The 15,106-nt window shown below is 41.2% G+C and overlaps 1 protein-coding gene across 1 annotated transcript in view; it reads right to left on the reverse strand.

Moving 5' to 3' along the window:
• Positions 1–15,106, reverse strand: part of DCDC1 (doublecortin domain containing 1) — a 279,224-nt gene that overhangs the window by 38,239 nt on the left and 225,879 nt on the right. The window contains exons 22-25 of the mRNA XM_081153073.1: positions 11,313–11,494; positions 7,800–7,898; positions 3,736–3,835; positions 1,525–1,660 (exon numbers count right to left, since the gene is read on the reverse strand). Coding sequence (XP_081009199.1) covers positions 1,525–1,660; positions 3,736–3,835; positions 7,800–7,898; positions 11,313–11,494 — 517 coding nt within the window. The remainder of the gene's footprint in view (positions 1–1,524; positions 1,661–3,735; positions 3,836–7,799; positions 7,899–11,312; positions 11,495–15,106) is intronic.

Consider the following 15,106-nt stretch of genomic DNA (forward strand, 5'->3'; position numbering starts at 1 on the left):
AGGTTAGATCCCTGGTCAGGGCACATACAAGAATAACCAATGAGTGTGTAAGTGGAACAGCAAATCAATGTTTATCTCTCTCTCTCTCTCTTTTTCTTCCCCTCTCTCTCTAAAAACTCAATTAATAAATAAAAAACTAAACTACTACATTGGATTTCACTTAATTTAATTTTACAGATTCTTTCCTCTCAAGATATTCTTAGTCGAAATACTAAGTTTTTCCAAAATTAAGGAAGTTATTGTAAATTCTATTTAAATGGGCTACATTATTTAGATATATGTCTCTAAAGCATTCTCTGGAGTCCCAAGCTCCTCAGTAAAAGTCCCCAATGCTTTGAAAGACACATGCAAAGCTTACTGTACCGTGTTCAACATATGCAACAGGGTAAAGTTTTAAATTATAGTAACAATTTTCCCTTTCTGCCGTTCTACATATAGGACCTTTGTCCTGGTCCCTGAGGCAGCCTTACGGGAAGGAGGAAGATCATGAGATGAAAAATGTTACAAGACTACAAAGATAGCTTTGACTCTCAAGCAGAGCATAAGACAATGGCCATGAAAGTCGGGATGACACTGTCAGGATTTAGGCCTTTAGCTCCCATTTAGCATATCAAAGGTTTAACCGTTCTCAGAGTTGACCTGGGAAAACCCACCATTTCTGGGCCTGCAGGGATTTGAGGATTTGAGGCAGAAGACAGAGGAAAGCAGAGACCCAGTGCGGGGTGTCATGGTTCCCCTACAGGCTCCACTTCAGGTATCTGAGCTACCCTAACAAAGCACTGAATACACTGCTCATTTTCAGGACACTTAACGAGTCAGGCAGCCTTCAACACACCACTAAAATCTGAACTTGGAAATGGTTTCTGGGAGGTGCAGCGGTGGCCCAGGAATTGCTGACAGCTGTACTGGATGCTTTCCCAAAGAGGCTACCCAACAAAGGTCAAGGGGTCCTGCAGCAAAGACTTGCAGAGATGACTACCCAACAACAAGCAGGCTTCCGAGGGCCGGGGGACCAGAGGAGGGGCTGGGGCAGGCAGGAAGCAGCACCCACACAAAGCATGATTTGAGCCAGAAGGATGGAACAGCATCACCCAGCCATAGACCTCAGCCAGCAGGGTCCAGAAAATAATAGGATCTGCACCCCAAGTTCTTTCCTTCTGTCCTAGAGAGGAACTAAGGTGAGACTGGAAACTGGCAAATCTGAGAGCTCCCCCACCCCAAAGGGACTATTTAAATTACTGTATAAGATAAAATTTAAACCTGACTAAACATTTGTGTTTTCCTTGATGGGGGTCCAAGGGGCTCACAAAGAAGACCCAATTTGTTAAAGACAAAATAAATTATGTTTTCTTTGCACAACCAAAGTGTAGTGTGAATTAAGATATGCAGCTCTGTTGAATATAAAAATTAGCCTGAAGAGCTAAAGACCTGTTTAAGCAACCTACATTTTTTTTTTTTAAAAGCACTATCATCAAATACTTTATTTTGGCTGTGTACATTAAGGTAAGTAATTCCACTGCTTACCGTCTAGCTTACGTGTGCTGCAGAAGGCTTGAAGCTTAGAGACATCTGATGCTAAGTTCCTCAGGAAGATCTGCTTCTTTTGATGAGCAACGGACAGGTCAGGACTGATCCAATGTTCTCCGCATGAAACATACACCTATCAAAGCAATGAGCCTCTGGTCCCAATCACAGCAGCATTAGTTGTAATAGCCAAGACTGAGAACAATCAAAACTTCCTACAGTAGGCGAGTAGTTAGACCGTGGCTCCATGGAATAATACTTAGCAATTAAAAAAGCACGAACTATTGATAAATGCAACAACTTTGATGGCTCTCGAGAGTTTTGTATGAAAAAAGCACTTCATACTATCATTGCAACTTCTGTGAACCTATAATTATTTCAAAAGAAAAAGTATTTTAAAATAATTTTTTGAAGGAAGGAGAAGTAAAGAAGGAAGGCAGGGAGGAAGGAAGGAGGGAGGAAAGGCAGGAAAGGGGGGGAGGGAGGAAAGGAGGGAGAGATAAATGAAGAGCTGCAAACTCTGACTGAGACCCAAATCTGGCCCGCTGCCTGTTTTCAAATAAAGTTTTATTGGAACACAGCTATGCCCATTCATTTACATGTTGTCTGTAACTGCATTTGTGCTACAATGGCAGGGTTTCGACAGAGACCATCTGACCCTATGCAGGAAAAGTTTGACAACCACTTATATAAATGAACTTGTAGTATATGCACCAAAATGTTACTGTGGATATTTCTAGATACTGAGATTAGGGATGATTCTTTTTCTTTTTCATTTTGCTTACATGTGTTTCATAAATGTCCTTACATAAATACATATTTCTTTGAAGGAAAAAATAGATATTTCTATATATTGAGAAAGATTCAATATGAGGAAAAAGGAACCCCATGCTGCCCTTTTGAAGCCACTCACTGATCATTACACACATCCTTTGTATGAGGACTCAGGAAAAACTTTCTCAAAATTTTCTTTTTGAACAACAGATTTCTTTTTCCTCTGATGGGCATACTTAATCATGTAACTGTTCATGTTTCAATCTTCATGTTGGCTGCTCAGGTCAGTGACAAGTTCATTTCTAGCAAAAATACAAGATCTTAGAACACTCGCTCCTGGCTCCACCTGATCTTCCTACGTTCACATGTCCTTTGCCCTGGTGGCTCACCTGCTTGTTTTTTAATTACATTTATTTACCTTAAATTCTTTCTGAACTAACACAGTAAACGAGCACTGCAGCAAACTCTCTGTGTGTGTGTGTAGCACCAGAATTCAAAACAAGACCTGCCAGTCTCCAAGAACAATAGACTCCACCCTCTTACGCTGCCTCTGAGACTGGTCATTGAGGTTTCTGTTTGAGACTCTCTCAAGGAGTCTTCACATTCAGAGCCTGAATTGAGTTCTGATAATATGGTGGGAGCTTGGTTTTCTGTTTCAAGAATTTCAGGCATCAGTCAAAGCAAGTTTTCTCTTCAAATCTGATGCCTCCAATTCCATAAATGGGAGAAAAGACTGGGCTGCTAAAGTCCTTCTTGGCCTTCTCCAGCCAGCCAAATAGAGTGTGTGAAAACCTAGACATAATTTTTTTCTGAAAAGGGTGACATTATCATTAAGTTATAAATCATTAAACAGCTACATTTTGAAGACCTCAAAAAGAAGAGAATCTACTTCCTCCAGAGTAGGATCAAAATCACAAGCAGTGCCTGGCCGGGCGTGGCTCAGTGGGTGAGCATCGACCCAGGATCCAGGCGATTGGGGTTTGATTCCCGGTCAGGGCACATGCCCAGGTTGTGGGCTCGATCCCCAATCAGGGGTGTGTGGGAGGCGGCCGATCCATGACTCTCTCATGGATGTTTCTATCTCTCTCTCCCTCTCCTTTCCTCTCTATGAAATCAATAAAGATATTAAAAAAAATAAATAAATCACAAGCAGTTAATAATTTGATCTCCATTTACGAAATGAGAGCATCCATCTCATAGGGTTGTGATGAGCATTAAATGAGTTAATTCATATATGGCCCTGAAAATCATGCATGGCACATAGTAAGCTCTCAATAGTTGGCTATTGGTATTACTCTCTGATGGTTGCTAAAAATAGGGTAATTCTGAGAAAATAAATAAGAGGAAATAGGGTAAATGTCTGAAGTCTTATATTTTAAAACATTTAAAAATATTATTCATATATTAATATTTCCAGTTTTTCATTCATGTCTTTACCAGTCCATCTCTTTGAAGATCTTTTATGGTAAAGATTTCCTTCCCCTCTTCATTGAACAATCTCCGAGCTGCAGAAGGTAAATTTAAAACTTCAGTACACCTGTAATAAAAGACAAAAATTCACCTTGCATACAGAAAGGTCCCAGCAGAGAAGAGAGGAAATAAAAGGAATCAAGGGCCTAGATCATTTGTGACAACTTCTGCAAGGCCGTGTGTGTCAAGAGCTGGGCTCTGGAGCCCATCAGACCCCTTTTGAGCTTCTTTTTCCCTTCCCAAGCTGTGGGACATGGGCATTTTTTAAACTATCTAGGCCAAAATGACTCACTTTCTAGGGTTGTTACGAGGATAACCAGTTGATTTTAAAAAGTGTTTAGTATAGTGCCAGGCATGACCAATAAGCAGGTAGACATATCATTATTGACTTATTTCTCAGTATGCCCCACGCTCGCCCATTTCCTTGCTTTCCCTTCTACCTAAAATACCTTCCTAGCTTTTTCTGTTGAAGTTCTCTTTTCTCCAAAGCCACCAAAGTCACATTCCTTACCAAGTGATTCCTCATCTCCCTTCTCCAGAAGTGATCTTTATAGCCCTTTAATTTCCTTTGAAATAGAATTTTTTTGCTTGGTTAAACATTAAACAGTGATTTCCCCCCCAAAAAACAAGCACTGGGCCAGCCCCGTGGATATCAAGATGAATGATCAGCTTCTCTGTTCCCTCCCTAGTCAGGGGGAGAGACAGGTCAGCAACTGAAGTGTGATATGAAGCAGTGGGTGCTGTTAGAGGCCCCTGGCCAGGGTCCTGCGAGAACACAGGGAAGCTTGATGAATTCCTCCAGGGAGCCGTGCCTAAGGGAGCAGCGTTGGGGTTGGGCCTCGACAGATGACTAGGGGTTCATCAAGGATGGTTATGGCCTAGAGAAGATTTTATGGCTGGCGCTGAGTGTATGCGCAGGAGGAGGAGCCAGATGAAGCTGGAAACAAAAATAGGAACTGACTGAAAGCATTTAGGCTGCCAAGTTAATGAACTTGGCCTCTATCCCATAAACAGCAAGACGTCACTGAAGAGACATCGAGCAGAGGTGCAGTGTCATCAGATCTGCTTTTTAGAAAGTTACCTGTCAGAAAGGTGAAAGATGGACTGGAGGTGGGCGAGGCTGGAGTCTATGCAACCAGCTTCGGTTAGAGGAAAAGGGGTAGAATTGTGGGGAAGAAGAAACAGAGCTAAAGGAGAGTGATGGGACTTTTCCTACTGAGTGCTGTCGAGATGGCCCTGCCATTGGAAGAAGGGAGGTGAAAGGTTCTTGCTAAATATATTTTATATGAGAATGTACCATCTACAGCAAACAAATTAGCTTAGAAGTGACTTTATGCTCATCAGGAAGTCTTGGTTGTACAAAGAATATTTCTCAATTTTATTTCCATAGATGGCAAAGAGCAGATAATTAGGCCTCCATTCCTCTGAAAAGGAAATAAGCTAGTGGGAACTAAATTTCTTCTTCTCATGTCACAAGTCTGGAAGCTGGTGAACCAATGAGGGTTGGGCTGTGTTTCACAGCTGCAGGAGTTGGTGGGATGGGGGTAGGAAGGGCTGTAAGAGGATTGAGCCCCAGTCACAAGATTTGCCTAATTCTCTTAGGGTACCACTCAGAGACCCAATTTCACTCCTCCTACTTTCCCCAAATCAGTATCTTGTCAGGTCCAAGTAGTCCCAGCCTGACCTAAGAAGAATTACCATCACCATCTCTGCTCCCACTCAGATTTTCCTAGAAGAATGTTTGGACTATGGGAGCATCCTATTTTAGGACAGCAAGTGGGAGATTAGAAGGTGGTTGGTGAACTTTTTTCCTTCTTATTTTGAAACCCTAGTTTCAATAGTGCTGGATTTGATTGCCTCATGTAGGCGGGTTGGAGAGGTTTGGGATAGGCTGTTTTTCTATTTTTCTAACTATTCATGTCAGCCAATACAAAGGGGGAGAGGAGAGGGAAAAAAATGGCTCTTAAGTGCCTAATATGGAATGTGGACCCTGGAGTCAGATTGCCTTGGTTCAAATTCTAGCCCTTTCATGTACTGGCTGTGCAACCTTGGAGAAGTTACTAAACTTCTCTGAGCCTCATTTGTTCCACTAAAAGACAGATATGGTAGAACTTATCTAATAGGGATATTTTACAGCTTAAATGTGTGATACCTCTAAAGCTCCTGGCACATAAAAATCAGCAACATTGTTAAAATGGACCAAGCACTGCAAGCATTTCATGTCTACTCTCTTAATTCTCATTTCTGAGAGGCCCATTTTACTGATGAGGAGACTGAGCCTGGAGGTTAAGCTCCTTGCCCAAGGTCATATAACTAGAAAGCAGGACAGCTAAAATTCAAGCCTAAAACTCTTCGGGTCTTTCACTACCTCACATGGCCTCCTGAGGATACATCATCATAGAATAACAAGATATTATATCTACAGAGTGAGTCGGTAGGCTGGGTTGCTGAGCAAGTAGGCCAGGATTTCTCTGTTACGTACAGGCCAAGGCCCTGGGAATAAAGTCCTCTGACTCTCACACCAGAAGCAAGGGTGGGTAGTCATGCGCCTGCTTGGACTTACAGAGTCCAGAAAAGCAGGGTCTTATCTTTCACTTTGCTTCCTCAAACTGGAGTGGCGGAGGAGCCTCAGAGGGTGCTGGTCCAAGACTGTATCCCAGCCCCGCCCAGGATGCCCCGAGAGCAAGGGGGGGGGGGGGAGGCAGGAGCTGCGTCTCCGGGCCAGAGCGCTGCAGCTCCGCAATGGTGCAGCCTCCCTTCCTCCAGGCACTTGGGGGGACCCCCTCCCCAGCAACCCCAGAACATTCTCCCTGCGATTTAAAACAATAACAAAATATACCAAAAGCTGTGGGTATGTGCTTCCTTCTTTACCTCCTCCTCTTGCTTTATATCTCTACTTTCATCTCTCTCACATTCTCCCCTCCATGCTGCCTCCCCGACGGCCGCTCCTCATGAGGTTTGCTCTCCTTCCCGGTTGTAAAGTGATCCTTCGATCATTTCCACTTCTGCACAATTAAAACTGCCCTTCCTGACTGTTTCAATAAGCAAACTCTCTTCCCAACAAGTTAGCAGTTTCCTGACAGCAAGGGACATCTTGCCCTTAAAAAAAAATCTCCTGGTTGATATATACGGTATGAACACCACAGGTATCGAATCAAGTTCTTTCTTGCCTTCCTCTTAGCTCTTCATTCAACTCTCCTGCTTAACAGAGAGGAAATGAGACTGAGAGAGGCAGTGCTTTGCTGAGGGTTTCCAGCTAGTTAATGGCAAACCTGAGATTAAAATCAATTCCCTTTACTCAAATGGCCTTTCCAATACCCCATGTTTGCCGCAACATTAGGTATCCACAAAAACGTTCTATACCTATTATTTTTAAATGGGCTGTTATGCTATTAGAGTTTTCTTAGGCTTTATAGATGGAAAAACCAACAACAAAAAAAGATCCTCAAAACCGTCTTGTGTGAATTATTAAATATCTAAAGGACAGCACAATTTCCCTTAAATTCAATAAGACTGCCTCCTTGTAGTCAACGAGACATGTTTTGCAAGAAAGTTTATACCAGGTGCTCTGCCTTGAATAGTTATCAGATTCTATGGGAATACTTTTTGCTTTGGTAGGAAAATATTGATCAAAAGAAAATTATAGCATTTCACAAATAAGATATGTTCGAGGCATATAAAAATCGATTTAAGGTAGTTAACTACCCTGCCTTCAATTCAAATATAAACCAAAGAAAAGTGTTGTAAAACTATGAGATATATTTTTTAAGTGGGGATAAGTTATATTTACAGAGTTGATAGTTCAGAAGCTGGAGGAAATTGCCTCGATGTTTGGGGAAAATATATTCATTACCATTGGTATCATGAACTCACAGAGTTGGATATATTTCACAGATTAAAAATTCTAAAATTATTATATTAACAACTGTTTTCTTATGTAGGTACATATGTATTTTGTGTTCTGCGTAACAGGTAATCATGTAGGCATTAAAATGGAAAATACCGTTGCATTTAGAATAGTAAATATTTACCTCTCCAAAAGTTGATGAAATTCCATCTGCTTTGTTTCTGTTTCAGAATTTTTAGCGACATAATTTTTCACATTCTCTTTCACTTTAGTGTCAACATTTCTGAAACAAATGATCCAAGATTTGATTGATATGTCAGCATATATTGCCAATTATCTTTCAACTTGTTTAAATACGTGAAAAAAACATGAGGTTTTAATTTATCATAATTTGCCCCCTAATAATCTGTCTCTTAGAAAAATACGGTTTCTAAAACTATCACAATTAAATATTAAACTTCCTGAACATTTATGCTATAAGCAATTGATATAAGAAAATAAATTTTCAACATTTTAATACTCTTCCATGAAGGCTGAGCACTCTGAGATGTGGATTTACCAAGTTTAAAAAGAATGCAGAGATGAAGTTTATTTTCTCTGCGATGTTTTAATCATATATTGTTCATATTCATATGCTTATTTATATATTATAGGCGATCAATCCAAACCTGAAAATTGTTAAACTGAAAAATACATAACGGTGTATATAGAAAAGAATGCTTAATTGGAACATACATCTCTTCAGACTTCCAAGTTAGCAAACTATCCTGTGTATTTTAAAAATCTCTGCATTTTATGAAAGAAATAGTTAGTGGTCAAATATAGTTGTTCATTTGTTTATTAAAAATAGTAATCAAATATAATTAACCATTAATTAATTAATTCATTCATTCCTTCCTTAAGCACTGATTTCGGGCCAGCTGTGCCCCCTAAATCATGTGGTGAATAAAGTGACTTAATATTCGACTGACCAGGACACACTGTCCCATGGCTGTACCGTAGCAGAGAGCACATGATGGACGAACAGCGCACTATCCTGGTTCTCTGTCTCCGGGACGGAGACCTAAGCGGATAATCACAAAGACTGACAGGAGCCATAGCGATGGAAAGCAAGGGAATTCACAGAAACTTTAGGTAACTCATGCAAGGGGAGGGAAGTTTCGGTTCAGAGTCAGCATCTAGCAATGAAGTCCAAACTCGTTCTCAGAAGGCCTTTATTATTGAGGCAGATGGGAGGTGCTGGGGAGTGGAGGGGATATAAGGGTGGAAATTGGGGGGAATGTTGATAAGAGATGCAGCTAGAGAAAAATGCAGGGATAGGTCATAAAGGGCCATAAAAGCTGTACTAAAGAGCTTGAGAGAGCCCAGGGATTATAACTTACTGATAACTTACTCATTGAAATGATCTAAAATATAGTTTTTCTTTATAGCTTCAAACTGAGCCTTTCTTCTTACAATTCCTTAAAATATCACTTACAAAATTTTCTTAGTTGAACTTTGTTTACAGTTCTGAGAGGTGAAATTCACCTGTGACACACAATTCACAATGGTCTTAATTTATATAAATTTGACCACCACTATCAAGACTATTTGACAAGATTTTGTTACTCACTAAGATAAACATCAACTAAGTAAGGAACAAATGCTATTTGGTCTTCCTTTGGCTTCGTAGATGGCGCAGTCAACAACGACAAAAGCTTGCCAAGCTGCCAAGAGTGAATTATTAAATCACTAAAGGATAGCATGCTACCGAAGCAGGATTTGTTTAAAATGGATCTATACTTCATCATTCCAACCTGATTTTATTTGTAAAGACACTAAATAGACCAACCCTCTTTCTTCTTATAAATAAGTTTCAGGTTAAGGCAAACAATTTACCCCTACATGTGATTTGCATTTATTTATTCTGGCAGAGAAGATACCTGACTTGGATATATTAAAAGCAGCACAGCACCCAGTTGGCATGGCCCAGTGGTTGAATATCAACCTATGAACCAGGAGGTCATGGTCAGGGCACATGCTTAGGTTGTGGGCTCGATTCCCGGTAGGGGGCGTGCAGGAGGCAGTTGATCAATGACTCTCTCATCATTGATGTTTCTATTTCTCTCTCTCCCTCTCTCTTCCTCTCCCTGAAATCAATAAAAAATAACAATAATAATAGAAGTAGCACAGTAAGGCTTCCACCTTGCATGGCTCTGGGGCGCCATGCATATAGAATACAATGGAAACAGCGGCTGCCGAGCTGGGTAGCATGGCCTCCCTATAGTGTCAGCCAAATCCCTTTCCACTGAATCTCTGTTACCAGGACTTACAACAGCTCTGAGGGGAAATGCTATTGATAATCCTGCAGAAAGCTTTCTGAGTCAGCCAAGAAAAATTAAACTATATTTAGCAGAGTTTTAGAGTCAAGTGTATGCCAGTGTATTTTAATTATTTGGGAAAATTAATTCATGTAGTGGACAAAGTGAGCATTTGATTAACCAGGACACACTGCTCCATGAACATAGAGCAGAGCGTTTCACAGACTCTTCTGGAATAGCTGTCCAAATGAGCAAATCTCTCAAATTGTGTCCGGATTACCTTATTGAACTGTGCATTTAAAACATTAATGAGAAAGGACAAAATCTGTATATAATTTTGAGCCACAGTTAAAGATATAGAATAAGAAAATATAAATGTAGGAAGAGACAGAAATTATTTGTTAAGTTTTATGCTAAAAAAAGTCATATACTACTTTAAGGGCATTACCCTCACATTTTACATCTAGCAGAATGAGCTAATTATGAAATGTATGCGTCAAAGATTTCAATTTCAGGCTTGACTTTACTTTGGAGATTAATTTTTTACTTTATCATCTTTACAAGGCAGTTCAGTGGACAGCCGATCTGAATGTTGCTAGTTGTTCAGCGATGTATGAAGTATATTTAATCAATGTGAAGAAAGTTATATTAAACTATTATCAGCAGCCTCAAATATTCTAAACATCTCAAAGGAAAGGTCAAGAGGTAATATCACTGCTAATCATATGAGAAACAATGTGTTTAACTCGTTCTTTATATCAGAGCTTTGCACTGATCTATGATTCCTTTTGTCACAAAATATAAAGAAAATATAGCAGGTGATTTTTCTCCAATGCTGGAGAAATATTGGCTGTTTGGGAAGAGTTGATTCAAGTCTCCTAACATAAGCTAAAGTGCAGATCAATCTTTTCTACGATGAACTTTTAAAATGTTATTCCAAGTCAAGGATATAAAAATTATATAAAATTATATCTTGAAAACTATATTTATGTGTTAAATATGCCACAAAATGTAAATAATTGTGTATAATAATGGCTTGAATAAGGAATTGTAAAATTATATTTAAGAATGAATTTATGAGCTCGATTATTTCAAAATACATTAATAAAACTCAAACAAAAATTTTTAATTCAAAATAGATGTTGATGTAAAATGTTTTCAGAACTACTCAATTCTAATTCATTATTTTATCCCATGCCTAGCTTAAATCTAAAGTCCAAATATTTCCTGACGTAGAAACTAAATGAATCTGAGTATCGACTTTCATCTCCAAATATCAACAAGGGAGCCCTTTTTAAAAAAATAAACACAGAATTCTCCCAGAAAAACATCTGTAATCAAGAAGACAAAAACCTGTAGAAATTAGAAAGAGAGAAAAATGACCAAGCTGTTCTTACTGCGCTTTCCGTCCAGGTGAGACGTCTGAACCGATCACGAGAAGGGCTCTCTTTTTATTCTTGTCTCCATTCCGCAGAACTCTTAGTCTTACGGGGACATTCTGCTCCGGTGACTTACAGGTGGGTTTCTTCATGGAAGGGCTGTTTGGGACAAGCAGTCCTTCTATTGGCCAATCAAACTCCTTCAAAAAGAAATGACACAAAAAAACTGACAATAACTAAGAATTCTTTCTAGATATAAAAAAAAAATCCTAATCTAACACACTGCTCATACCCTTAATCTTTCATTCATCCATCAAACATGTATGGGGCACCTAAGATATTTCAGGCAATTCGATTTAATGCTTCATTTGAATAAAAAGGAAGGATGGTAATTTTTTGAAGGGAATGTAAAACCTGTGCTGGGTTACAACATGGAAGATGTATCCCCTTTCAGAGAAACATTGTTCTAGAAAAACAGGACTGAATTAACTTGGAATGTTTCCGTTCATGTGTGAAATATCTTTAATATGAGGAAAGTAAGAATGTGTGAGAAGTTGTTATTACAATCCGAAATAGTATCTTAAGCTAAATCTATTTGGCAAAGAAGAATATATTTGGGGAACACTCCAAAAAACACAGCAAGATAATGAAACTTAAATTTCAGATGTTCCAGTTGTAGAGTTCAGTTAACTTGTACTCATTTATTCAGATATTCCTTTATCTATTCATGCACCGTCTAAATGTTGTTTACTATATTCCAGACACAGAGCGTAGACCCGGGAAACAGAACCATGAGCGAGATAGGATGCTCCTCCTTCAGGGGGTTCCTAGTGGGTGCCCAGAAACGGGTAGAAATGAACGGGCAATGAAACAGTGCCCGCACAGCAGCCACGGGCCCGCACGGGGAGGGACGGGCCACGCCGGCGGGAGCCTGACGCAGATGCCCCGGAACGGGCCTGAGCGGCGGGCGGCGCGGGAAGGAGCAAGGACGGGCCCGCGTATGCCCGGGCTTGGGGACTGACGGGACGCACTGTCTGCGGCAATGAAAGGAAGTAAGGATGGCTCCCGGGTTTGTCGCTTGGGTGACTGCGACTGCCACCCACGGAAACAGGCGCTGGGGGAGGAAGAGTACTGAGGCGGGGATGAGCAGGGACGACGTCAGGCCGGGTCCAAGTCCCTCCTTCTGTTCCTATCTGTATAAACAGTCGTCCTGGCAGCGCTTAGTTCCCTGTCAACCGGCAGTCACCGTCCTGTAAAACATCACAGGTCCATGAAAGCCGGGCTCTGCTCCTGCGTGTTCCCTCCTCTCCACTGGTCAGCTTCCCTGGCCCCGCAGGGCCCCGCCGCCTTGGCACGGCTGGCAGGTCTTGGTATTTGGGGCGAATACTCCCACCTTGGCACTCTCTGGAAACTGACTCTTGTTGGCCCTTTGCTATTTCGTGCACCTTTAAGAATCAGTTTGGTTAGTTTTTAAAAGCCTGTTTGGGATATAAATACTCTGTAACAGGTTCAGTAATTTCCTAAAGAAAAGGAAGAAAAAGACTGACGAGATCCAAGAGGTGGCGGACTGAGTGGAAGCCACACTGACACTCTCCCGGGACCAATCTGGATTTACCACTGAAACAGAAAAACCATCCTGAAAACCAACTGAAGCCGAGCTGGAGGCACCCTCACAACCAAGGAGGAAAAGTGGAGACGGCGCAGAGACTGGGAGGAAGTGCAGACAGGAGAGGGCTGCTGGGCTCCCACGGGCCGCAGCTGAAGGGCGGAGGGAGATCTCAGCTGTGGGGGTCCCACTGAGGACTCTGGGGCCTACACCCCAGGCTGGGCCCCCCAGCCCAGAGCACCAGAGCTGAGAAAGGTGCGCACATGACATCTGCCTGTGAAAAGCAGCCGGGTTTCTGTCTGCCGGGGAGAGGCGGCTGGAACTGCAGGCCCCTCTTACAGAGCCAATGAACTAAGTTTCATGTGCAGCCACTCACCTTGGGCTCCGGCAGAGCGAAGGCAGAGTGGACTGGAGCTGTGTGGGGAGAGTCTGGGGTTGTGGGCTCTGGAGAGTGAGATCAGGGGACACTCATCTGGATTCCTGTGCCTAGTCATTCCTCCAGACTGTGGGGGACATCTTTCTCGGGAGGAAAATTTTCGGCTTTTGCCTGAAGGGGGAAGCAATTGCCCTACCCTGCTGGAAAGCCTCTCACCCTACTCAGAGGAGTTTCTACAGCCTGAGGCTTGTTAAGAGGCTGATAACAACTAGTGGCCCCACCATGTGCAGTTTCTACAGCCTGAGGCTTATTAAGAGAATCAGATTAATCAGCCTGCAGGCAGAGGCAGACCTCAGAGTGCTTTGAGACTTTTCCTGATTTGCTTCCGGACCTGGGCCTTAGAAAAGCAGACTTTGGAGTGCATCTTGGTTCCTGTCCAAATGCACCCAGCCCCAGCAGTGGAGACCTCAAGCCTAGGGTTGTTGATAGCTCCAAACAGGGTACTCAGGGCCAATCACAAACTTCATCTGACATTGGCCTGCACCAGAGACAGTCCAAAAAGACTGAGTCCTAGCAGGCCTACCTAATACATAGAAACAAACCCAAACAGGCAGCCAAAACGGGGAGACAAAAAAACAAGTCCCAAATGAAATAACAAGAGAAGTCTCCAGAAAAAGAGCTATATAAAATGGAGATAAGCAATCTCTCAGATATAGAGTTCAGAATACTAATTGTAAGGATGCTCCACAGCATGAAAAAAGATATGGAAACTATGAAGGAAATGAAGAATGACATAGCAGAAATAAAGAATACATTGGAAAAAATAAACAGATTAGAGGAAGCTGAGGATCGGATCAGTGAATTAGAAACAGAGTAGAAAAAAAATCACTCAATCAGAGATCCAAATGAAAAAACAATTAAAATACAGGAGGACAGTTTAAGGGAGCTGTGGAACAACATGAAATGGAACAATATTTGCATTACTGGAGTGCCAGAGGAGGTCAAAAGTAAGCAAGGGTTAGAGAACCTGTTTGATGAAGTAATGGCAGAAAACTTCCCTAACCTGGTCAAGGAAAAAGTCACACAAGTTCAGGAGGCACAGAGAGTCCCAAGCAAGAAGAATCCAAAGAGGTCCATGCCCAGACACATCATAATTAAAATGCCAAGAATTCAAGACAAAGAAATAATCTTAAAGGAACCTAGAGAAAAGCAATCTGTTACCTACAAAGGAGCGTCCATAAGGTTGTCAGCTGACTTCTCATCAGAAACTCTACAGGCCAGAGGGAATGGCATGAAGCATTCAAGGTAATGCAAAACAAGGATCTGAAACCAAGACTACTCTACCCAGCAAGGCTATCATTCAAAATAGATGAAATAAAGAGCTTCCCAGACAAAAAAAGGCTAAAAGACTTTATCACTACAAAACCAGCATTGCAGGAAATGTTAAAGGGACAGATATAATTAGAAGTAGAAATAGAGAGAATGAGAAACATAGGCATAAAAAAATAAAATGGCAGTAAATAAGTATCTTTCAGTAATAACCTTAAGTGTAAATGGATTAAATGCCCCAATAAAAAGATATAGGGTAGCTGAATGGATAAGAAAATATGACCCAACTATATGCTGTCCACAAGAGACCCACCTCAGAACAAAAGACACGCACAGGATGAGAGTGAAGGGATGGAAAAAAATTTTCCATGCAAATAGAAATGAAAATATAGCTGGGGCAGCAATACTCATATCAGACAAAATAGACTTCAAAATGAAGACCATAATGAGAGACAAGAGAGGTCATTACATAATACGAAAGGGATCAATCCAACAAGAGGA

The sequence above is a fragment of the Miniopterus schreibersii genome (genome assembly GCF_964146895.1).
Source record: "Miniopterus schreibersii genome assembly, chromosome: 12".
NCBI classification, from domain to species: Eukaryota; Metazoa; Chordata; class Mammalia; order Chiroptera; family Miniopteridae; genus Miniopterus; species Miniopterus schreibersii.